Source organism: Amia ocellicauda, chromosome 11 (genome assembly GCF_036373705.1).
Source record: "Amia ocellicauda isolate fAmiCal2 chromosome 11, fAmiCal2.hap1, whole genome shotgun sequence".
Lineage (NCBI taxonomy): Eukaryota > Metazoa > Chordata > Actinopteri > Amiiformes > Amiidae > Amia > Amia ocellicauda.
In genome coordinates this window covers 29,472,931-29,498,513 of record NC_089860.1, presented here as the reverse complement: position 1 = coordinate 29,498,513, position 25,583 = coordinate 29,472,931, and the positions used below count along the sequence as shown (strand labels likewise).

The following is a 25,583-nucleotide window of genomic DNA, read 5'->3' as shown; positions in this document are numbered from 1 at the left end:
AAAAGAACAAAATGGGGCGACCAATGTTAATGACACAGAAAAAGCTCATGAAATATACACACCACTAGTCTGGAGGGAGAACAAAGGATTCTCTGGTGTTGCATTCAAATGAACACTTTAGACATCGAACGTAACAAAAAAGGAACTAAAACCGAGTTCCACAAGTTAGGCCCACAAAAACACAAGACACAAAACAGACCTGCGCTCCATCTGAGATATACGATAACAGAAGGAGAAGAGGCCATTTTTAGTCTTTCATAACTAGGTGCAAAAAAGAAAGTCTGCCCTCCTCTCAGGGAGTAAAGTGGCACGCTTTCACTTAAAAAAGAAAAGGCATAAACAGCTATGGAGAGTGAAATCTCTAATCCATTCAAGTTAGGAATTAAAAAAATAAAAAAAGCAAAAGGAGAGAAAATCTAATTATAAAAACAGCTGAAGCCATTGCACTTTGGAGAGGTAGATAAGTGAAAAATCTTGAATTCCCTTTTAAATACATCAAGGGGCATACAGTAGTCTCTCCAACAGGGGAGGCAGAGAATGGAAAATAAACATGCTTTCTCATTAAAAAAAAATAAAAAAAATAATAAGTGTTGTTATGTGTACAACAGGCCAAAAACAGAGTTTAATTAACAATCCTATTTTCATGCACCATTAAGACATTAATAAAACATCAAAAATCCTTTTTTTTTTTTTTTAAACAGATCTATAGTGCAGTCACTTCCATCTAAATAATTATTGTCTTTGTAACTCTTTCATGTGCTGCAGAATGAATGAAACATGACTAAACATGAGGTGTTGCTGGAATCGGTAGTGTGCCCGCCCTTCCTGGGGCCAGTTTGATCCAGCTCAGGGGAGTTGTTTTTGTTTGCTTCTTTAAATGAATTAAAGTCTGGCAAAATTGCAGAGAAAGAAGCATAATTGCTTTCCCTTTTATTAATTCGGGTACTTAACAGTCACAACAGGTTGCAGTTGCTTCTTCTTTATGTAATCTAGGAACCTGCAGCTGTGCCTGCCGGTAGGCATCAGGTGAACAGTTCATACCCTGTCCCTGGCAGGCACGTCTCATCACTCAGAAGATGAGCACAGCGTGTGGCAGTGCAACTGAACCACACAGATCTTTCCCCGAGGGCCCGAGTTAAAAGAAGACTGGCTACCTTGGCCAGGCCAGGAGTTAACGTTAGGTTACAAGCGTGGGGTGTGGATGGCTTTAGGTCTTCAATCGAGAACTACGGGTGGCATCATCCGAGACGTTTTGGCTGTGGGTGGCGTGAATGCATCACTAATCTGGTTTATGTAATTTTATTGATCCCCTGCCAGTTAATGACAACACAAATCCCATATGTAGTTGCACATGTTGTAAGGACTGATCTTGGCGTTCGTAAGCAGGAAAGGAAACATGCCCTTCGTTATGTTAATAGCTTAATTAAAAGAGCTCCTGGTTGAAACAAATCAAGTTCTGAGGATTGGTTTAAGCCCCTTATCACTGCTGAGCTCAGGAAAAAAGGGCAGCGTCACTGAATAACATAAATAGCTAACAAGACCAGGTCACAGCGCAATCTGAGTGCTCGCTGGTCGCCACTAGGAAGACACACAATCTTTGTTTCGAGAGGATCAAAATGCTAACAAAAGAAAGTTCGTTCTTATTAGCATTCACAGAATGGCTCAAAGACAAGGGACTTTGCATAGCTTAAATATGTTATGTCATTACAGAATAAGTACAGAACCTGCAGAATACTAAAAGGTTGGAACAATAGCATCAGGTCTATGTCATGCTCTCTCAGTGCAGTGTTAATTACAATAGTATAGAGACCTTAACGTTTAGTGACGCTAATAAAATCCAGTGCTAGTCACATAAAGATTGGTTCATTTCAACGGTAGTGTTTAGTGTGCAGATGCGGTTTAATCCACATGAAAGGCAAAGTACATGCCAACGTGGATTGTATATTAGTTGCATTAAAGAATCTACCACCGGTGCAATTGCTTGTTAGATTCCATTGAATGCAAAACGGAAATGGAAACCACGATGTAAACCAGAAAACAAGACTGTGTAAATGTCTGTACAGCATTCAAATTGGAAAGAGAAAAAAAAAAAAAAAAACTCCCATATCTCTCATCTGACAACTTACATGGATGCCTCGGCTACACACACAATTTGCTCTCGCAGGGATAATCACGACAAAAAGGGAGCTTGGTTCTTGAGCGCTAGTGAATTGTGACACTGCTGGCTCATAATTTATGCCTTCAGCGAATAGGAAAAATGAATCCTAACCTGATGAAACTTCAGCATATTTGGCTGTCAAACATGGCTCTCCCTCTCAGGCCTCTGTTTCACCAGCAATCTCGTTCCTGCTGTGCCTTATAGTCGTGCAGAGCAAGGAGGGGAAAGAAAATGAAAAAAATAGTGCGTTCAGCAGTGCCAGAGGTCCCTTAAAATAAACAGGCTGTTTCCAAAGGAAGGAGGAGAGAAATAAATGAAAAATTGCAGGGCTGGCCCAGAGAGTAATCACCTGTTTCAGTCTGGTCTGGAATGAACCGAAGTTGAGCAGCTGCTGTGTCTCTTATAAACAGCAACTGGGGACAACAAATACGACTAATAAACACCACAAAAGTGTACCACGCATCCAGTACCTACTACTCAAGAGTTTAAAGTTGACCTTTCATTCAACTCAGAGGAAGTCCACAGCAAATTCACTTACTAACTTTAAATTAAATTGCAGTCTTTTTAACTGGATACCAAAATAATAAATGTTAACTCACATTTTTGTATTAATAATGCAATGGATATGCCCTGTATTTGGGAGGCATTTGCCTTCTGGTGGTAAGGGATACTTGATTTGAAGAGCAGGGGGAATGGCGTACAGCAAGACATGAAAGTACAACAATTTATAAAATGGCACTGGAAGAACCATTTAATTCCTTGGCTGAATTCTTGATGTTATTTCTTTTTTTTTTTCTGGATGGGATCTGAAATGAAGCCATCTTATTTTATTGCTGGCAAATGCATGTCTTTCACTGTGAAACTAACCTGATGAAGCTCCCCATATTTGGCTGTCAAATTAAATCAAGACACAGGGTTAGGGGCAGCAGCCAGAGTACGACTGTAAAATGGAGCTCAGGCCCAATACCACGATTCCCTGTGTAGGATTGGCGCTTGGCAGAAACTTGCTTCAGCATGCCTGCTTGTGCCATAAAATCACCCTCAAGCTGGTGTTTCTCTTTAAAAGAATAATAAACAGAGAAAAAAAAAAAAAAAAAAGGAAATAATTTAAAAAAACGAATCCGGACTGGGAATTGCCAATCTGTTTCAGGGCCGTTGTGTGACTGCCACTAATAAAAACAACAACAGACAGTGCAGTAACTTACTATCCCCTGCTTCCAATGGACGGGCTTAATGATACCTCCTGTGACACGAGCAGGCGCTCACACACAAGCGCTCTGACAGCTGCGAGCTCTGACTTTGTTTGGATGACTTCAAAGGGATGAAGAGACCAGCTGCGAATAAATTCAATTCCACAGAAACCCAACAGTTTTTTTTTTTGGTTTTTTTTTGCAGGTACATTCCGATATTCAAGCTGTACACCCTGCATAAACGTGTTATTTATTGAGATTCGCTGAAATAACTTGCAGGTAAGCCAGTTAGATATGAAGCCGATTTCATATGCAGAGGAAGTGGCGTTTGATTACTGTAATTGGTTTATTGAAGAGTCCGTCGGAATTGGATTTTTAAATGCCGGCTTTCATTTACACTCAAGTGATATTCCATTTTCCTTTAATGTTCACTGATGACTGAGATCAGAATTAGACCACAATGCTGATAAGGGTGAAAAGATTATCAAATCCTACCAACCACTGATTGAAACTAGTCCTATAGTCCTATAGTCAGATAAATCCATGGGTATGGAATCATTTGAACATCAAGGTCATTTATACACATTTTGATAAACACTTCCGAGGCAGATTGTCATAGAAACTTCACTGAAAATGGAAAAGTACCACTTAAACAATTAAATAATATGTAATAAGAATCATATATAGTGTATTTTACAGCCATTGTACTGTATTGTATAAACCCTGTAATGTTGTGTCCAGTAGAGAGCTCATATTAGGGCATTTCTGAAAAGGGGAAGGGAAATAGAAGCTAAACTGCACCCAATCGATTGAAGTGTACCTTCATACACTACTGCTTTGGCAAGGCAGGGCTGGTATACGAGCGAGGGCCCCGTCTCCAAACTGCACCCACTTAACATGGAAATTGATTTACATGGGACTTCAATTACTGAGGTAAGACCTGTTCGCAAGTCAGGTGTGGAAAGTCAATTGGGAACATAACGAGAGACCTGAACCTTACATTCTTGTTAAAAAAATAAAATACACAAAGAAAAACAAAAAAGCATTTCTGGTTCTGTGATTACTTGACTCATTACAAGGCTTGCAGTTAGATTCCAGTAAACAATGCCACTGCACTGGCCTTTCTGTTTGGAAAATAAAAGCAGGACTGCACTCCAGGGATGCATTAGCACTATTTTAGGTTTTACAACACTCTTCCTCATATTCCAGTTGCTTCACTCTTTAACTGTTTAATAAATTAGAAACCTACACACCGCTTCATTGTGCAGTTGATTACATCTTTTCCTTGCTAACTGCAATAACACTTGATGTTTCCATTTTCAAGACCGGCATGAAACACGACTGTAATCGGCATGCTGATGTGAGAACAGGAAGTCTTCAAAAATGACATCAAATATATACATAATCTTTTCTCCAAAGGCAGCAGTCGTTAAAGTCACCAGACCGGTGAGTTGGCAGTGTTCCTGGCGAATGTGAAGCGAGTGTGCCATGGGTGTGGAGGAGGAAATAGGACACAGGTTAGAGGTAAATTTGGAAAAGCAATTTCTTAACAAAATAAACCTCCTGTCATTTGATCTACCCTGGTTCATTTCCTTCATTGAGTTTTCAATGCACGCTACAATCCCTACTCTCTGGTCCCCCACACCACTACAGCTGCGGGACATCCTTCTGTTTATTTATTATTTGTGTGAGCAAGGTATCTGAAGATAATCCTCTCTCAAAGATTAATTTGTTACTCAAATTACAGGCACCTAATGCATGCCTATTCCGGGCGATAAACAGAAATTAATCTCATATACTTTGGGGGGTTCTGCAAGCCTTTTTATTTAGTTTTCAAATTAAAATCAAGGGGACTTAAATCCCTTATTAAGCATTTCCTAGCATGCATTTAATTCTGTATTCTGCATGGCTCCAACTCAAGACTTATTTAAATGTTTTGAACTGTAAAAGTAGTGTGATTTGAGAACAACCTCCTCACTGGTTTGTAAACAGTAGGTTTAAAGCAGTGCCTAGGCCAGCTGTAATTTATTCTGCTCGTCAAGCATCACCTTGCGACGTGTGCTGGAGGACGGCTGCGTGTCTTAAGAGTGTGAGCACCTCTGTGCGTGCGTTCAATAAACACCTCTGTACTGTTCATCCTCCTGGAGGGGAATGCCTCCGAAGAAGCCCCAATGCTCACTTGATGTGGGGAGAAGGGCAGCAGGTACAGGGATGCAAGACAAAGCCCTGTGGATACATCTAATACACTGTGGATACATCTAATGCTTACTGCACTGAAGTGCTACCCATTCAAACTAATTTAAAAACAAAAACCTGCTCTCTGCACAGGGATTCAGATTGTTTCCTGACAAATCAAAATGAAACCTGCATTGAAAATAAGGGTTTGCCAAGAAGATAATATTGGAAAATATTTGGGTTTACCTAGTTAACCTGAGCCTATTTGTTGTATATATATATGTAAAATACACACACACAAACACCACATATTACCAATTCATGCTAGAGGCATCGAGTCGATATTGATTTTTGTCTACAACTGAAACGGACATTTGAGAACAAAACTGCACATATGCACAGAATATCAATGTCTCAGAAAAGAAAAAAAGAAAAAATACCATGGGCCAGTATAAAGCTAAAGGAAGCACACAGATTCACTTACAATTAGCACCTGAGAAAGTGCACTTCTTTTAAGTAAAAAAGCATCAGGTGATGCTCTTTCCTTACTTTGAAAGAGAATCAAACTTCGGCCCCCTCGCCTGTAGTCATCCACAGACAGCCGCGGATCGCTCTCAATGCTCCCACAGCGTGCATTTGCAGAGGACTTAAAATCTTACCTCCTGAGGTTTTATTTGATATGGATTCAATTGGATTCTAGGTAAAACACTTTGGGGAGAGATTTGTAGAATTACAAATAGATAATCTGAAATCAGGTATACACTTCTACATAAGGATCTTATGAACTGACAGCACAAGTAGCTACTCAATGCAGTGTTTGTCCTGTAAGAGAAAAACTTCCAACATTACTAAACTGTGTAAAGCACCTACTGGGCCAGTTAAATTAACATTCAGTCATGTTTAAAGCTGCACTTTCTATGAAGGAGAAGGGGGGAGGGGGAGAGTTAATAAATGGGTTATGAATAGAGCCCCAGTTGCCTAGTTGCCATTAGCTGAAACTAAAATTCCAGAATGTCAGCTTTTGATAAATTGATTTCAGCGTTAGGCAGTTTTTTAATAAGCTTAATTAACATTTTAGTTTAACCTTTGAGACAAACGTCTGAAGCTTTTTTAATATAGTGAATACATGCGTTCTCTTTGGTTATAAGCAATATCTTAACAGTATACTTATATTCTCCTAAGAAATATACATTTTAAGCCAATGTGGTTTAAAGTGTGTGGAGCAGAATTCCTGGCTTCATTCTGACACCTTTTGGAAAGCAACAAATTATTGCCCAAACTGCTGACCCTACATAATGTAACAAAACCGAAATATTATATAGATTTGCATTTCAATACCCCGTAAGTGTTCAGATCCTTTAAAATTAAAATGGTACAAATGGATCTCTCTCTTACCCTTACAATCTCTTACTTTTTAGTCTTTTAAAATCTTAAAGTGAAGTGCCTTTTAAAAATCCCAGTTCTTAAACAATATTTTTAATAAGAGGCAGTTCATGACAAAATCTGATCGCTTCCATCAACATGGCCCTCATTTCAATGAAGACCAGTTGACAGACTGCATTATTGGATCTTTACTACAGAGACTTTCAAGATCACAAGCCTTCACACAGACGTCTGTTCATTTTCAGTTTACCTGTACACCAGGAAAGACAAATAATCACTGTGCAGGGACTAGACCGAACTACAATAAAATTAGGAACATTTATAAAGTAGGATTTTAAACATAGCTGGGGGAAAACAGTATTCAGGACAACTATACAAAAACAACAAGGAATGAACGTATTCAGGATATCTTTATTAAAGAATTGTTTTTATTATAATGTATAAAAATATTAGACATTTAAAATATGAAAAGCACAGGATTTAATGGATAAAACTTAAGTATTCCAGAAAGGATATGCATAGTTCTAAATTACATTTTTGTAACTTCACTTCAATCTGACATTTTGTGCAAAGCAAAATCTTTGTCATAGCAACACAATCATCTCCTGGCAAGCCGGACTCGTATCCAAACGACAGAACGTCTCTCAAACACTCCTGCAGTCTGGGCAGCTCTCTAACAGATCTGGGGGAGTACCTGACAGTAACTAGTGACATGAACTGAATTCTCAGGAGACAGACTCCAGAGGACGCACAGAATTCCACACTGAAAGCAAATTGTACCTACCCAACCCCTATACTACATACCAAGCCCTATGGAAGCCTTTGTCTTGACTGTACAGGGAGGAGGATCTGTTCCGGTCTAGAGCAAGTCTGGATGGAGTTATCCTCAGGGTAGTGTTTTTAATATATATAAATATATATAATAGCCGTGCTTAAAGTTGATTGTAGTGGGATCAAAAGCCAATATAAATCTTGCATGGTTTTGAAGTCAAGACCGATTTAGCAACTGGTTGTTCGATATAGCTCTATTTATTTACTCTGTAGTCTACACATCCACCATGTGTAATTGCATTAATGTGCAGTGCTTCAGCAACTGCAACCAAATTGTTTTTGTATTAAACCAATGACAAATTTGGCTCACTATTAAAACATCATCCCTCACACAGCAATTCTGCATTACATTAATCATATTGCAGTAAACTTCCTGCAATTTAATGGAATTTTCCATTTCCTGCTTTTGGGATTTTTCATTTACACACTGCCGCCCCGTTTCCAATTGTTTAATGTGGCTTCAGTGGAAGCTAATACTTATTAAATCTCTAACAAACAATTCCTACTTAAAGAAATGCAGCAGCGTACCGTTTAGGCATTGCAATCAGCACTACCTTGAGGTACAAATTAGTTTTGTCATTCGCATTAATTGATAGAAATGGCATGAATTCTCCAACCTACATTTTTAGAAAACCAGTCAGCCACTTAGAGGAAACTACTGCATTTCTGTCCCTCTTAAGCCAAAGTGTACCTTCTAAATTTGATTATGCATATTATTTTATGCAGAGTTAACTTAAATTACATGCCTCAAAAGATTATACAACAGAAGTTTGCAGCAGACTGCCGAAATACGGTTGTTCCTTAACAACCTAAAAATTAATTGACCCAAAGGTGTGACAAACATCTGAAAATGAGCCATTTGTTTGTTTTGGAGCACAAAATGCTGTGGAATATTTTTTTTTTTTTTTTTTTTCTCCTTCTTTAAACAAGACCTGCGCAGCAGAGAAACAAAACTGGATTCAGCTGGCAGTGAAATGAATCTTACCCATTCTCTCCACAGTAAAAAACTAAAAGTGCTTGGTAAGCGAAATAGACTTCATCCTGAGAAAGACCATTAAATACTATAGTGCTGGAAAAGTATACAAGAGTAAATGGATCCTGAATTCATGGAGGCAAGGGGATTATAGCACTAGTTACTGTCAGGCACAGGGCCAGCAGGTATTTTGAAGGCACCCTCGATTTCTGTTGAAAACTTTCTCTGCCAGTGCTGGGATGCTAACTGGTTGGCTAGAGCAGAAGGATGTAAGGACATCACTGGGGTTTGCTTTAAAGATGAGCATGAATGCAGTTGAGTCCTTGGGCAGCGAATGGCGATCACTGGTCCATGTAGCCATTTCAGAACTCCTGAACAGCCAAGTCTTCCACCCCAAGTAAACATGTCTGTCTTGAGTTAATGCTAATACACTGTTAAAGCCCTGTATAAAGTAACCCCTCTGCCTGTTGTACAGCATTAACTTCCTAAAAAAAAAAAAATTTAGTTTGCAGTTTTAATTTCAATTTTTTGGGGGGTTCACAAAACATCTCCAAGTGCACCATGATTATGCGTTTCCCATATCAAGGTCAGGCTTTCATACGTTATCCGGCTTCCATCCACCACACTGCTAGCTGCCTGGAACTAAAGGGGCTCCTCTTCATTTTGGGGTTTCTGTTCAGTATCCCTGGGGGAACATTGTTGGACCAAATGTAAGACATTCAACATTTAAACAGGGGAGGGGGAAAAAACAATTACTAGGTACGCCCGATTTACCCTATAAAGCACAATACTCCTACCAACTGCCTGAAAACGACAAATTGTTACTACCATGTCACTAAGTGCTGAGCTAGCATAAAAATAAAAACCAATCACAACAGCAAAATAACCATCGTTACATCAAGCTGCTCCTAATATAGTCTGACTCCTCTGGGTTAAGCAAAGCAGCACAGACTAATGGGCATCACCTTACAGGGCCAAGATAGAGTAAATCCCAGCCCAGGTCCTTGACTTAATTTTGACATTCAGACTCTGTTCACAACTCCGAGAAACCCGTTTTGTGAGTTAGCGACGCCCCGGCATATTGCTGCAAACGTTGATTACATTTAAAGGATGAGAGCGCAAGAGTAGCCGCTCTTGTTAACATGATTAATAAAAAGCATTAAATTACCACATGTCCATCAGCAAGAGATGAATCGAGCGCAGGCCCTTTGAAAACTCGGCAGACTTTCATTAGTAACTGCCTGTGGTTAAATCTCTAGATTAATTCCCCATCTTTTTGGAAATGTCAATGCAATTTTTTTTTTTTTTTTTTTTTTTTTCCCTCTCACCCTACTCCCCTCCCCAAACCCTCTGCTGGTCTGCAATCTATTTGTCACATTGCCTTAAGATCACACCGCAAAGCTGACTCTTACAAGACTTCTTCATTGCCATCCATTAATTCCCCAATGCCATTAAGAAAGTCAGGTTCCTACTATGTGCCTTTCCTGGCATATTACTACTGTACAGGGATCCTCTACATTTTCTCCCCCTTTTGAAACCGTTCTTTTGCCCATCCTGTAACTGTCCCCTCCTCCTGCACATACATCTGTTTTAAGCCATCATGCCCCTTTTCACTCTGGGTGCAGACTTCAGCACAGGGTACTTCAGACTCATGCTATACTATGAACTCGAGATGCCGTTTACACGAATGTCAAGATCTTTATTAGTCAGCCACCTACCTGAGTGAAGACTCAGTCAGATTCTTTATGGTCTTCTAGTTTTGTGCGATTATTTGTATTGTTTTATTACCTGTAAAATAAAATAAAAATAAACCATTTAATATCCTCAAGCACTCACATTGCAGAATTACATAAATCAAAAGGAGAAAATACACCACTGTCATGCAAGGCTTACATTACACAGCAAAAGTCATGCAACTCCAGCTTTAATTTTTTTTTTTTTTTTTTAGAAATTACATTTGAAAAATTACATTAGGCAACATTTAATATTTATGCTAAAATTATGCAAAATAAAAAAGTAGCAGCAGCTTAACTGGTCTAAATAAATCTTAATCTATATTTTGTATTTAAAACTATTTTTTTTTTTTTTTTATAGCAAGAGTTGCATTACAGTCTATACTGGGGCATATTAAATGTTAGAATACAGTTAATTTATTTTTTGAAACAATTTTTATTACTGCATAATTTTTAAGTTCTGCGTTTTTCGCTTTTGATTTTTTTAATATATATATATAAAATTGAATATCTTTTAAAACAACTTATACGCAGTTACTAGCAGTTTATATAAAATAAAACTATTAAATTACAGATTTAGGGTTAGTGTTACCTTTTGTGATGCGCTTTAGGTTTACTCATCCTTTCTCACTCCTGCGATAATTTTCTTTAATAAAACCAGCCACGTGTCTTTGCATCAAGCATGACATATGTGCCCTGCAAGCTTAACTTGAATGGTTGTGGAAGTTCAGTTATTTCAGAAGCTACAAATACATTTCTCATTGAGTGTAGATCACAGTTTCATTTAAAGTTGGATTTTAAATACAAACCCAGGCATTAGTGCATTCTCGTTGGCTCTGTCTGACCACATTACCTCGGTTAAAAGGCAGCTATCAAGTTTATTTTATAGGGGACATAGAAGGTCTTACCTCTAGATCCTTTTTTAATATAAAAAAAGAGGAGAGATAAAGAATAAGTTGTGTTCTTTTGCGTTCAGAATCAGACACCTTTTCCATTTTTTTTTTTTTTTTTTTAATATATGTATAAGTCTTCAAACTACATGCATTCATTTAAATTTAAAATCTGGTTTGAAGATCTTGAAGAACCTTTAACTTTGAAGGTTATTTAAAGTTATTTAAAAAAGGTATTGCATTATTTTATGATAAAACAGAAAAAAGTAACAAGTTTAGTTTGATAAAAAAAAGACTAGGCTTTATTGACAAACTGCTGCAAAACATTTTTTTTTTTGGACAGATATTTAGTTACCTATTTAGGCAAGCTTACACAATGAGCATTATGCATTTTATGGAGAAGGTACAGATTTAATGGCAATATACAGTTATTTGATGTTTAAAGTATATACAGTTTCGGGTTTAGCTGCAGTATCCCTTTTTTAAAAGGATTATTAGACCCTGTGGAGATTTGACAATCCTTAGCAGACACCTTAGTTTGCAATAAGTGTATACATTTTAATTGGATCTTTCGAATTTCAATCCTAGGATAATAGTAAATGAAAAGCATCTACTTCGCGGACAGATTAACACTGGGAGTTGATAGCATACACCCTCACGTCCAATTATATTATGGTTTTAATCCAATACAAATAGTCGGCTTTTCAAATGAAGGATCGTTAAGGATAGTCCATCTCAACAGTGTCTAGAGGGGCTATATTTCAAAACTCTTTAAAGTAAAATTCAAAATATTATGAAACCTAAACTTAAATTAACAGCTTTTAAAGACTATTTAAAAATTAAGTTAACTTTAGAACAGGACTTCCTGGAAAAAAAAAGTTTCTAGTAGGTTTTTTCCTTTCTTTTTTTTTTTCCCCCGGTTAATGTTAGCTATATTACACTTTTAAATAGGTACATAAGAATATTAGTTTAAGGGTTTTATGTTTTGTAAATATTTAATTAAAACAGAATTTTGAAATGTAGCCTAAATGGGAATCTGCAACTGCCACTGAAGCACGGAATCATTTTTAAAAGCAAAGAACACAAATTAAAATGGTGACCTTCAAAAACAACAAGGTGTTAAACTGTACAGTCTTTTTTTCAACATTTTGAAATTGGATATGAATTTTATCCATAAAAAAATAAAAAATTGAACAAAGTGTCAACAATGCGAATAAGCAAGGGGAGAAGAGGAGGAAAAAAAAAAAAAAAAAAAAGCTTGTAAACCAAGTTAACTGTGTTGCCTAAGTTGGCTAAGATTGTTTAATACGTTTCAATGCGTACAGAAGCTGGTTTTCAAATAAAGTCCACAGAGTAGAAAACGAATGGACAATTACTTTTGTCTGGTTGTTTAAAGCGACAGGCCACAGGAGACAGACGATGTCAGTGAGCAATGTGCTTATTCAAACTTGAGCTTTTCCCTTTCAGTATCTCCCATAAGGGTGTTCTCTGTATGCTCCTTTAACAGGCCTTGTTGGGGGTGGCTTCAGACTTGCTCTTGTCCCATTCCAGTCATCCTGGGCTATAATGAGAGTGGTGAGAAGAAAAATAAATTAATGAATAGATTTAACCTGCTGGGTTAGAGGAGCGGTTTCAAACTCCAAGATCGCAAGGAACAAGATTTGGACAATTTACTCACCATGAAGTATTATGCTCTTTGAAAGAAAATAATTGGACACTAAAATAGACTATAAATTAATTATAAAACTGGTTAATTAATGCATCAGAAGTATTCTAAATAACAGCCTGTTGCTCCACAAACGTTTAAGCAAAATAGTAGCAGAAAACTGACACAGGCCAGAAGTATACAATGCATGGAAGTCCAACGGAGGTATTCATAAAAATCAGTGTGCTCTTACACCATGCACTTTCAGAGCCTCCACCTCAGACCTGGAGCTAAAAAAAAAACTGTCTAATTACCCCCTTGGGTTGGGTGAATACGAACCACCATGGGCCAGAAGAGGTTGATTACTGAGCAGAGGATAAAACACCTGCTGAGCCTACTTTTCACATCCCCTGCAGGCATTTTCAAATGAAGCAGAAAATCATGTTTAAAGGGAGGGGGGAAAATAAAACACTGCTGCCTTACCATAAGGCTCATAAGCATCCTGGGCCTCCCCATGGCCATAGTCATAGTACTCTGTGTCTCTGCAAAAGAAAATCAGACAGGAATAATTCAGCAGTTCTAATTACACACATCTGCCACCTTTGAATACACAGACCCACACAATGTCATATATCTTTATAAGTTACAGCCCCCATAATGACTTGTTCCCACCAACATATATACAGCAAAATAGTTTGCCACCATTACAAAATATTTACAGGCACAAAACTGGAAATTGGAAAGCCGCTGGTGCATCATTTTCATTCAAATCAAAATGTCAAGCTTAAATACAATAAAGCTCAACTGATCTAGCAGTTTGCAGAAATTACAAGTTCTCCACAATTTGACAGGTTGAACAGAGCAGTGCTGTGCAAGAACATCTGGCAGGAAATAAGAACTTCAAAACAAAAGGTTTTAAACCAAACTGCTTCAAAAGCAGTATGTAGAATTGCAAGCCCTACTAAAATCACTTGCATGGTAAGCCATCAATTAGGTAGAAACTCATCCCATTTTGGTTTACACAACCTATTCATGTAGTAAAAAAAAGTTCAAAATATATGTATATAGTTTCATGTATTTACAGAGGTTTAGGCAACACCCGTAATTTCTTCCCATTCTTAAATCACAGAGGAATAATTAAATCAGTGAAGTGACTGCCAGATCCCTAAAATAAAAGCAGTGTTCAAGACAGAAAATATATAACTTAATTGTAGTCTTCATGAGAGGGGAACACCACACACCCTGTAGCAATACAGTGCCAGTGAGAAGATGTCTCAAATAGGGAGATTTCAACCTTCTGTGGTACAGAAAAGTTCTGGTTATGAAACCAGGAACAACCAACAACAAAAAAAGGCATGCTTCTAAACTCCTTTGAGGAAGTACACTTTTTTTTTTTTTTATGAATCATGATGCTTGCCAGAAGACAATCTCCCTTACAATTAGTGCAGAGTTATGATCACTCCAAACCCTTCATTAGTACAGCAATTTTCACTTACGCCTGGGGTTGACTGTAGTAACTTTCATACGCTTCATAAGTGGGTTCAGCATAGCTGTCTTCATAGGACTAGAACAGGGAGAAAATGCATCAGTCAGTTAGAAATCACAATCTGTTCCTGGCTTTAAACACTAGGAATTGTTCAAACGGAAGTTTAAAAAAATTGATGCAATTTACTTACATATTCCTCATAGGGCTCTGGTGCAGGAGGGTGTGGTAAGGGCATTCTCTGCACTCCTGGGGCTGGTGGTCTGGCACGAGACGCTGGGGCGCCACCCCGCACGGGCTGAGCTGGGGGACCCCCTCGGCCAGAGGGAGCTCCCCTCACAGCACCACCCCTTGCTGGACCCCCTCGAGGAGTGCCACCTCGCTGTGGAATCCCTCGCCCCCTGAAAGGGAGACAGTTTTAATATCAGGAGGAGGGGAAGGGCACTGGTCTGGATGAGCAGCTCTGAATTCCCATTAGGCAAATCAAACCAGAGAGGGACTATTATGCACCGCACTTACAGTTCTGAAGTGGCTACACACCTGCCACGTTAGTTTAATTACATTTTTAATGGCTATCCATAAACCTATTCACAAACTCAAGAGCCCACAACAATGATAATGCTCTCTGGCTTTGTGGATTGGGGAAGGGCGGGGGGGGAGACTAAAGTACGTTTGCAACTCAGTTCAACTTCTAGCAAAGTCTACACTAAGGCAACAAATTAAACCCTCAGCTTAAGGGGCAGAAAACAAATGTTGCAATAAAATGAATATTAATATGAATATAAAAATCAAACTTACCTGGCACCAGGTGAGGGAGGTGGGGGGGCTCCACGGCCTCGGACAGGCGGTCCTCCTCTGCCTCGGGCACCCGGTTCCTGTCCCCCGTTGAGGTAACTCATCTCCATAAACTGCTCCTGACAAATGTCATCCATCATGTCCTGCTTGGAAACAGAAAGCGCCAGAAGAGAACTTTAAATGATTGACTAGTGATCAGGGCCCGGGGGGGCCATCGTAAGGCCCGGACAAGGGCAATTCTGAGAGCACCCGTAAAAAACCCCCAAGGCCTTTCAATACCATCCGCTCTATGGTATTGTGCCCAACTTACACTAAATCACATCAAGGCTCTGTCGTGGAAGATCTTCAACATAAGCTGTAAATTAGACATTTGCTAAAGTGTACATTAACCACCTTTGTCATATCAAATATGCATTATGCATTCTTGACATTTTAGCAAATTAGCAATTATCTTCTGGTCACATTTCCTAGATCAGCATCAGCCTCCAAAAACCGTTAAACTAGCAATTTCAATAAAGCGTCTCGATCGCTCAGCCTGCTCGGAAACCCGTTACTCTTGGATCTTTGGCTGTACCACTCGCTCTCGCTGCCTTATGCATCTTTTAATATTCCCCAGCGGTTGGAGCTCAAAAAATGTAATGGAATATTCTAGCAGCTGTGGAAAATTGATCTCTATGCAGTGCACTTTACGATGTGCTTCAGACATAAAACGCTGTGTTTTCTTAAGCAAAGTGAACACTTAAAAAGATGAAGGATGTACTTCATATTGGGAAGGGAGGGGGATAAGAAAAAAGGCAAGTGACTTCAAAATACCCTGGTATATTTAAGAGACTTGGAGTGTTCCTTTTGGTATCACAGTCATGTTCAACAATTGCCAACATATGTAAAGAAATGCTTTGTATTCAGTGAGAGAACATGCAAGTGACACCATCCTTAGCATGAACTGTATAACAAAAATCTAGGTATGCAACTAAATATGCACAGCTCTGCAGATGACTTGTAGTTGTCAAAGGCTGGCTTTCACTTTCCCTCTAGAAAAACCTGCATGAGAACTTGAAACAATTAACTTTATAGCAGCTCACAAGATGCCAAATTATAAAGCCTTCCAATGAACCAGACAGTATTTAGTAGTGCTGCAGAGATCCCAATACAAGCTTGAGGGATAATGAAGTTATCTCCTTAGCTGTACAGCTGTTCTTGACTTAAATCAAACAATTTGATATGCAACCCCTTTCACTGTAAAACTAAAATCCCAGCCTCATTAAGTTTTAACACCACCACCACCAGACTGCAAGACTGAAAATTCATTAACATGGTGTGGGTGTACAGAAATGGTCTACTTTCATTCAAAACAGGATTGTTTAGGAAGTTCTCAATCTAAATGGTTAGAGGCATGCAGAGTATTGCAAGGTATATTAAAAATGTTTTCACAGCAGACCAACCATGAAACACGTTCAGACATTTAATACTCACAGGAATCAAAAACTTTTTCACTTCTTCCATTGCATGTGCCATCCTTAAATAAGCTTCAGGTACTGGGGCGAATACTTCAATAAAGACATGCAGCTCCATTGACAGGTGAGCGTATTTTGGTTCACCACCCTTTCGCAACTCCTCCTCCTACAACACAAAATCAGATTTATTGTATGCATTTTAGATCTAGGGGGGGAAAAAAGCATTCAAATCAAGATCGGAGTTTGAAACAAAACCAATTGCCGGTTAAAAATTCTTTAACACTGAATACCATGAGTTGCTTCCTTGCCATAGCAAAGCATAGTTCTCATACATGTAAAATATTAACAGTTTTAAATGCATTAATTCTGAACCTTTTTGGAGACTACAAGTATGGGCGCACTAAGGCCTAATATGTGAATGCAGACATTAAAAGATTTAAGTCTACATGAGCCTTGCATCTATAAAAGATGCCCGCTTAAATCCCTGTACAACAACCACATGCATACCTTCACTTTGTCCCTCATAGAGCCTTTCCCCAAGACCGAGATCTTTGCACCCGTTTCTTCCTGGAGGCGTTTGATTGTATTTCCTTGAGGTCCCAGAATTTTACCTACAAAGTTAAACTGAGAACAAAAGGAAGAGTATTGTTGGTGCCACATAACGGAATGGACCCGACCATTTTAAGCAGCGCTCAATGGTGTTAAAAACATGCACTGCTGTTATAAAAAAAAAAGGCTAGATTAATATAGTACGTAGGGAGTAAGTAGCTTATACACTTTACTTAATCTCAATGCATACATAAAGAGACTGTACATCTTCATTCTATACCTTATATGGATATGTGCACGTCTGTATGTCCACTAAGCTGTAGCACACTAAGAGGTTAAGTCAAATTCACAAGTCCTATTATCTATCAGTGTGGATGGATAAATGTTTGAGTTACCATGATCTTCTCAAATAAAAACTGAAAAACGTTTACTCAAGGCAGCGAGCTTCTCAGCTAGGCTATGCATTAACAGCACAAACTAAATTCCAGGTAGTTGAATAAATCAAATTATGTAGCGCATATATAATTTTAAATCCATCCAAGCAGATGTTTAAACAGATTCATTAACTGTTGGAACTTGTTAAAATTATGCTTAATTTTTCAGTCAAAAAAGTAGTCTACGGTAGAATAGGTAGGTTGTTTTTAATGTATTCATTGTGCAACAGTGAATCCATCACTCTGCAGCTACATCTACTGCACTTTGATTTTTACAAGCTGGCAGAAACCAGCAGTTAATCACGATGACTGCAAGAAGCAGGCAAAAGAAATATAAAGGGCTATAGCCACTGACATTTAATATAGACGGGTCTCGAACTTCTGCAAATTCCAGCACCCTCGGCACTCCGAGGGTCCGCGCTGTACATTTCAGGATGACGTTCACTGTCACCGAGCCGATCGATTGCATGATTAAACTGCACTCCAAGCTAGGCAATATCGAAGTAGGGAAGATGCAAGGACCCACAGATCCGATGTTAACCCTAATCTTTCTTCCATTTGTACCTGTCCAATGCTGGGCATTTCACCATGGCAGTTCTTAAAGATTTAAATATAGATCCAAAGCAAAGGCAACAAAGCAGTATCTACTTAATGAAGGGGTTGAGTAGACAGCCAAGATCCTAAACCATATTTTATTGCAGACTATGTATAGGCAGTCGGAAGGCAGTTCGAGCCAGGAAGACATATAATGCAAACAGCTGGTCTAAGTACAAAACTGTCTTTCAAGGAATACCCAGGGAGTTTCAACTGAAAGCTCAATTAAGCTCTTACTAAGGGGACTAAAAAAAACCTGAGGGTCTCAACTTTGCTACCAAGTCAAACCTTTGTTTAGTTGTAAATATTTCATTTTTTAAGAAATGTAATCAGCTTTTCAGCATCTTCTCCCAAAGAACTTGCTAAACTTACACCTACATAGGATTTGTAATATTCCACTTAAACACTCGAGGGAAACCATAAAACAATGGAAATGCAAGAGTGACTCACCTTTGGGTACTGCTTGACTGGAATAAGGACTCTTTCCTTCAGTTTGACATTCTTGTGTGAGAACAGGTCCAGATAAGTGTCTTCATCCTCTTTCTTTGGTTCACCTTTCTGAATTCTCTCAATTTCTAAAAACGTAGAAAGATTGGACATTTAAAATGTAATCTAAGGCTCTAGTCTGTCAGATTGATCAGGAATAAAAGCTCATCACACCATGGGTACAGCAGCCACTCGATCCAAGATTTCATCTTAACTATATCCACTTCAATCAATTTGTGCTTCAAAACACTGATCTGTCATTCAAACTGTAGTCAATAACGGATACAATCTTAGATCATGTAACTTGTAAGTAACTGTGCAGAATGGATATCAAAATAATAAAATGCGATGTGTCAGGCTAGAAGCTATCAGGAATTCTCAAAAGTACAATTTTAAAATGATACTGGATGGTTCTCTACTAGATTGTGCAAATATGCAAAATTGTGAACAGCTAAGAATATTAAACTTGTGTTTGCATTCCAATGTTTTTTTTCCATCATCTCGAACAACACATTACACATTTGCCTCCCTGTATTTTGTAGGCTTAAAGAGTAGCTTGAAATAGACTGAAAAATAATCAATGCTTCCATTCAAAATATAATATTAGTATTACACAATTTTTGAAGAGAACCAAAACACCTTCTGTGAAGGCCATTATATATATATATATTTTTTTTTTTAATTATTATTATTATTATTTTTTTTTAAACAAACACCCACATCAATACAGAGGTAAAAAAAAAATATCCAGCACAACTCCAACAATTTACATCTTGGGAAACTACACAAACACTAATTAGACAAACCAATGAAACTAAACCAATAATATAAAAATTAAAATTGGCAAACATCACATCTAAACGACCTGCCCAGCATCCTCAGAGCCACATGCCTTATAAAAAAAAAAAAAAAAAAAAAAGGCAGCAGCATCGCCAGGGATAATGCAATTATAATAGTGCGACCATAAAGGCTGAGTGAGGGGGGGGGGGGGGGAGGAAAATAAATAAAATGAAATGCTTATTAGAGAACATCTTGATCACAACCTCAAGTCTGCTCAGCAATTATAATCCGAGTTTCCAGGATTTGCCTGCACTGATGCATGCCATATATCTGAAGAGTTCCAGGCAAAAAGTGGTCATCCAGGATAACAAAGTATGCCGATTTGCTCATCTAACTGGGTAGTCTGCTTTTTCCTACAAGACAATACCACCAAGGGTCTACAATTAAAAAAAAAAAGTGGTGTTGGTATACATTAATCATGTCGAATTTCACCTGGTTTACTGCCTTTAGTGAAATTGTAAACAGGGCTTTGCAAAAGAAAAATAAATAAAGGATTGGTCTTAAACCAATTAACACCAACATCCATACTAACATTCCTTAGAACACGCAAATCAGAATTCAATTCCATTATGTACAAAATAAAATGTAGTACATGAATATCCTTCAGACAACCTGATAAAGTAATAAAAGCTTTATTAATACATTTGAAAAAGTCCCTGCAGGGGCATCTTTTGTTCTGAATCTAGGAGAAAGTGGCATCAAGCAGCCACAGCTACAGAAAGGCAGTAGGATTTCAGAGATTGTTCCCCAGCAACAGGACCCTACAGTGGCAGCTGCTGCACTACGGTGAGTCTGCAGAGCGGCTCTCGGTGCTTTACACGTTGCTATTCAAGACCCTGCATCTTGTACAGGATTAGGGGAAAAAGCTAAACGAGAAATCTTCCCCCGTTTCCCCACACTGGTGGAACGAGCTGCGTGTGAATTACAACTGCAAAGAGCCCTGCCACCTTTCAAAACCTCCTTAAAACGCATCCATTTAGATTACACCAGTAGTGTAACTGTACCATTCAGCCTAGATCATCTCATTCATTGTCACATGTGGATGACTTATTATTGTAATGCTATTCTTGCAGTGTGGTGTAGAACATTGCATGCTGTTATTTTTAAGTCCTATAAGTAACCTTAGATAAAGATATGCTGAATTTGATCCTTTTTTTTTTAAACTACTATAGGACAAGCATTTATTTTTAATTATTTTTTTTAAAGTGTTTTAACAATAAGCACAATGTTAAAATACCAAGAAAATTGTGTAAACCTAAAATGTGCAAGCGGACGCAGACTACGGTATTAATGGAATAAGACAGTAACGTTTAAAAGACATTACTACGCTGGCCTAATTAGCACTAATGTAAACACCGGGCATTTACATAATCGTATTAATAATTCAGACCTCAGAGCAGTAGAGGATTAAGTGTAGAGGAGGCGGGGGGGGTAAACTTTCAAATCACTAAGAAAAAATCAGGAGCAGTCAGGGTTCTCTGGCAAACACTGGAAATGTAACCATTTACAACTACGTCTGACACTTTTATTGCTGACAATGTGTTCATCTAATAGGGAACAGACGCACAAGTTTAACATGCTGGCCAGTGGACTGAACGCTGCACTGTGTGAAAGGCTGCTGTCAGACGGTCCTAACCCTCCATCTCAGAAACATGAACAGATTAACTGAGCGCTGACCGACACGTATGAAGCCCTTCGCCTCCCGTACAGTCATGCATGCAGAGCGAAGCTGCACAATATTGTACATGCATGATGAATTAGCGGTCGGTTTGCTCTTTCAAACTAATCCCAACACAAGCCAAGTTTAATTACATCCGACGACGTATTATTTGCCACGTTCCCAAGTTGGGGGGTGGATAACATCCAATCAAAAAAATAGTCACATTGCAATATGAAAAGCACATTCAATATAAACCCAGTGGGATCTCATCTCTTACCACGCAGAGGATAATATGGGGAACAATGGGCTCATCGGACAATTCAACCGAGAAACGACGCGAGTAAAACGGGTTTATATGACGTGACGTCACGGCAGGGGCATTTTCAAGTGTTGAGGGCTGCACTGCCACACGGTACTACAGTGCGACACCCCGGGGGTCGCAGTCCAATCTAAAGGGACGGTATTTCGGTGGTCTCGAAACTTCAGTATAAAAATGCATGTACGCAAGAAAACTGTCCAGACCGAAATAGGATTACATCCGATTCCCTCCAGTAAATGTGTCCTAATGCACCCGGGGCGTGAGGACAAGCCGGCGAGGACGCAGAAAGAGAGCAGAGCGACGCTGCGCAAATCTGCGCACAACGAGACCTGCAGACGCCTGCGTGCCCGGGCTCAAGCAACCTGTGTCGCACTTCGCACCCAACTGCATCGGTCTCACGAGTTCAGTGGGTTCATAGGTACCTTGATATTAGAAAAAAAAAACACATTTAAGCAACAGATGCACTGAACAGCTACCGTCCCCCCACAGCTGGACAAAGACAAGTCCCGCCTGTTTGCTCCACAGTGGCGACGCAAGATCTTAAACCCACTATAACGCCAATAGTGAACACACCTGGCCATAGCATATCAAAAAGCAAACTGATGAAGTAAAAGTGCACCGAGGCTGTAGCATAACTTCTGCTCAATGGTAGCGACAATCCCGGATTACACAGGACATCTTCAGACGCCATTCCTTACGGCTGACCTCGGCGGCCGATCCGACTCGCACCGGACCGTATGTGGGTTAAAAAGTTTCCCGGTTTCACCCCGGATCCGAGCCCGTTTACATCAACACACATTTCCTAACGACCAGCCGGCTGACCAGACACAAAAACACCGATTGGACAGACCCACCTCCTCTCCAACACCCAAGACGTGAACAAATAAATACAAGAGAACCAACTCAAAAGCAGAAAACAGAATCGGAACAAAGTTTGCCAGCGAGGAGGCCGTTGGACCCACCGCGCTCGCTCGGGGTCCGTTAATATAACCGACACTGGCGGGGGTCCCCAACCGATCGATGTAATCGGATTAGCAAAACTTTTAGACACAATACGGGGGAGACTCACTAAAAAACCCCACTGTTAATTACCCAACGCACAGACACTAACCGAGCGACCCCTGAAAACAGCCCCACGACCGTCGTCACACAGGAGCAAGCGAGTGCGACCCGCCGTGCCTCGGCCTCGTGTGCGGCGAACAAGCCCCTTTGTGTCCCGGGCTCCTCCGCCGCCACACCGGCGCCCCCGACCGGCACAACCGCCCGCACTCCCGCACACAAGACCGCATTTCCAGCCCGGGCGCCCCGCACACACGGTCAAAGTTTACCTGCAGAAACTAGTTTCATAGCGTGCGTGAACGACGAATCCAGGCTGTCTTTCTCCGCCAGCAACTCCGGCAGATACTTGCTCTCGTTCTCCATTTTGTGCTTTATTGGTGCTCGTACAGTCTCGGGAGGAAGAAATGATGTGTACAATGTAGCCGCTGGTGGTTCTGGTCCAGTTGCGCCGTGTTTTCGGGCTCTGAATGGAGGCCGGCTGCGTACGCGCTGCTGTAATATGGCACAGGGTCCGGCTGTTTCGGTTGGTAACCTCGTAATGGCTCCCGCTCCTTCCTCGCTGCTAGAAATGGAAACCGATTGAGAACAAAACCCTCCCGACTGAGGAACAAGAACCGAGCCGCCGGATATGAGGTCACAAATGCGTTCAAAAGGGTTGGGCCCGCCCTCCCTCTTTTTTAATGAAATGTTAAAGGTGCAGTCCGTCCTTTGTTACGCTAAATGAACCCAGTATCTTTCTGTTCTGATGGGCTTCTTATTCTTGTCAAAATGTACAGTAATATAATGCTGAGGAAAAAACTGACGATATATGACTTCCTAGGTCCTGAGCTATCCCACATACGTTTTAATGACTTCTCTTTCTCATATATGTGAGTATATATATGGTTGTGTGTATGTGTATGTATATCCTATATCCCATATATAATAATAATAATAATAATAATAATAATAATAATAATAGAGAGAGAGAGAGAGAGAGAGAGAGAGAGAGAGAGAGAGAGAGAGAGAGAGAGGGGGGGGGGTACATTAAAACAACATCACGATGATAAACACTATGTCCGGAAGAGGGCGTAAAAATAATATTTTATTTATTTATTTATTTGTGTATTGCTTGGCTCTGTGGGGGGTAAGGTGTGTTCTCAATTCGAACAACACTTTCCAATATAAAACATTAAAAGACCATTGACTTGCCACAGCGACAGGCCCAGCAGCTGGGCCGAAAAGAGTTCGAGCTAAAAATAAAATCACACTGAAATGAAAACATTAGGAGCCTGACACAATCTTGATGTGGATATGAGTTTTTGTGGTGTAGAATACGTACCTTGAATTAAATCTGAATGTTCTTAAGGCTACACCCATTATTAACAAATAGGTGCTACTACCTTATATATGATCATATTGAATATTATATGAAAGCTGGGTGGTGTGGTTGGTAAGCATTTGATTTCAGTTCTGGGTGCCATTATGTGTGCAGTTTGCAGGTTCTTCACGTGTTCTCGTGTGGGTGGCTACTCAAAACTATAAAGATACGCACCTTTCTGATAATGCTATGCTTTACCAAAGTGCATTTGTACTATACGACTTCTGAGACAGTTTAAAATAAAATCACAGAATTCTGAATACACCTTTGATAAAGTAATAAACATGATGAACATGTTTTTCTACAATTGTTCACATAAACAATAGAACTGAAGCGGTCTTCTCATCCCTCCTTCCTTCCAATACACATTTTGATTCTTTTGTGAGACAACAGCCTATGCATGGTAGTGTTTCGTGGGGTCAGCCAAGAAGGTCAAAATCTCAACTCAGGTTCAGAATCTAATTATTTCTGCCTACTTCCCCAGGGTTTTCTAATTTATTGCTGATGAAATGGAGCCAACCCACTTTATTCTGCCAGGCCTCTGTCACCCTACACAGAGAAACCCGACAAAGGCAGGCAGACTTTTTCCTAAGTGTAGCTCGACTATACACAGTTATATATTTTCTATACTGAGTCAAACATGGGCATTTACTTAAAATGAAAACAAACCACAAATGGTAATTATTGGAAATGTGTAATTTGTTTTCTTGTTTCCTTTTTTTGACTGTAATAATTTGAGGCAATCAAACAAAACAACTGCTAGCAGTATTTTATGGAAAGTGTATTTATATTTTATTCATGTTTATTCTGTTGGAAATCAAAGCTTAACATGATATCAGCATATCATCGCCCGCTGCCCTTTATGAGTTCTGTACTCTGATAATCTCTACCAGCTATTGGCAAGTGTAGTTTAGCTGTTTGAAGTAAATTGAGCCCAATAATTGTGCAGATAACAAGTGTATACACAAGGCAACTTAAGCTACACAACATACGGACTGTCCGTAACCTTTGATCTGTTTTGGAAACAGACAGAAATGCCTTGCAGAAGATCAGAGTCAGAAATCTATGTTTTATTAATCTAAGGTCTGCTTTTAAAATAGCCCGATTCATCCTGAAGAAAGGTGCACAAACCAAAGGCAAAATGTTGACAAGCTTCATCTTACATGCTGCATTATTATTTCATTTTAAAGAGTTTATCCCAGTCAGGCTGCAGATTTAGCAGCAGCTGAATATAAAGAGCATATATGAGTCAGATTTTATAAATCAGTACAGAAAGAAAAACATCTGCAAGTTTGTTAGACAGGAGCTGTTAATTTATTGATTTTAACTTTGCATCAGGCTTGCATCAGACATCAGACACTGGTAGTTGTTTTTCTCTTGGAAAACACTAATTATCAAAGAAAAGCTCTGTATTAAAGATACAAAAATTGCAACCAGTGTCTAAAAATACTAACAATGTGACCTGGATTATTTTACATTTGTGTATTTGTTATATTATAGCCTTGTGATCAACACAATTTACATTATCTCCTGGCTAATCCAATCCTCACAAGCAGTGACCTAAATCAAATC

General features: G+C 39.3%; 1 protein-coding gene across 3 annotated transcripts; it reads right to left on the bottom strand.

Moving 5' to 3' along the window:
• Positions 1-7,297: 7,297 nt before the first annotated feature.
• On the bottom strand, positions 7,298-23,248 carry khdrbs1b (KH domain containing, RNA binding, signal transduction associated 1b). Of its 3 annotated transcripts, XR_010820977.1 has the most exons (11): positions 22,921-23,247; positions 18,738-18,862; positions 17,218-17,334; positions 16,730-16,876; positions 15,260-15,402; positions 14,655-14,862; positions 14,475-14,542; positions 13,462-13,520; positions 12,710-12,894; positions 10,429-10,498; positions 7,298-9,395 (listed from the first exon to the last, which is right to left on the bottom strand). XR_010820977.1 is itself a non-coding variant. In XM_066717348.1 (9 exons), the coding sequence occupies exons 1-9, from the start codon at positions 23,012-23,014 to the stop codon at positions 12,797-12,799; spliced, it is 1,056 nt and encodes a 351-aa protein (XP_066573445.1). In that variant the 5' UTR covers positions 23,015-23,248; the 3' UTR covers positions 11,608-12,796. The 3 variants fall into 3 exon arrangements, 2 of the variants coding, with proteins under 2 accessions (XP_066573445.1, XP_066573444.1); XM_066717348.1 differs by lacking the exons at positions 7,298-9,395; positions 10,429-10,498 and having other exon boundaries at positions 11,608-12,894; positions 15,260-15,399; positions 22,921-23,248; XM_066717347.1 differs by lacking the exons at positions 7,298-9,395; positions 10,429-10,498 and having other exon boundaries at positions 11,608-12,894.
• Between the last annotated feature and the right edge of the window lie 2,335 nt (positions 23,249-25,583).

What these genes read in the sequence shown, in the direction of transcription:
- khdrbs1b (XM_066717347.1), bottom strand. Translation starts at nt 23,014, where the DNA reads ATGGAGAACGAGAGCAAGTATCTGCCGGAGTTGCTGGCGGAGAAAGAC. An exon ending in CAGTCAAGCAGTACCCAAAG is followed by an intron (nt 17,335 to 18,737) that starts GTGAGTCACTCT and finishes TTTTGTTCTCAG; the next exon opens with TTTAACTTTGTAGGTAAAAT. An exon ending in TGAAAAAGTTTTTGATTCCT is followed by an intron (nt 15,403 to 16,729) that starts GTGAGTATTAAA and finishes TCTGTTTCCAAG; the next exon opens with CAGGACATGATGGATGACAT.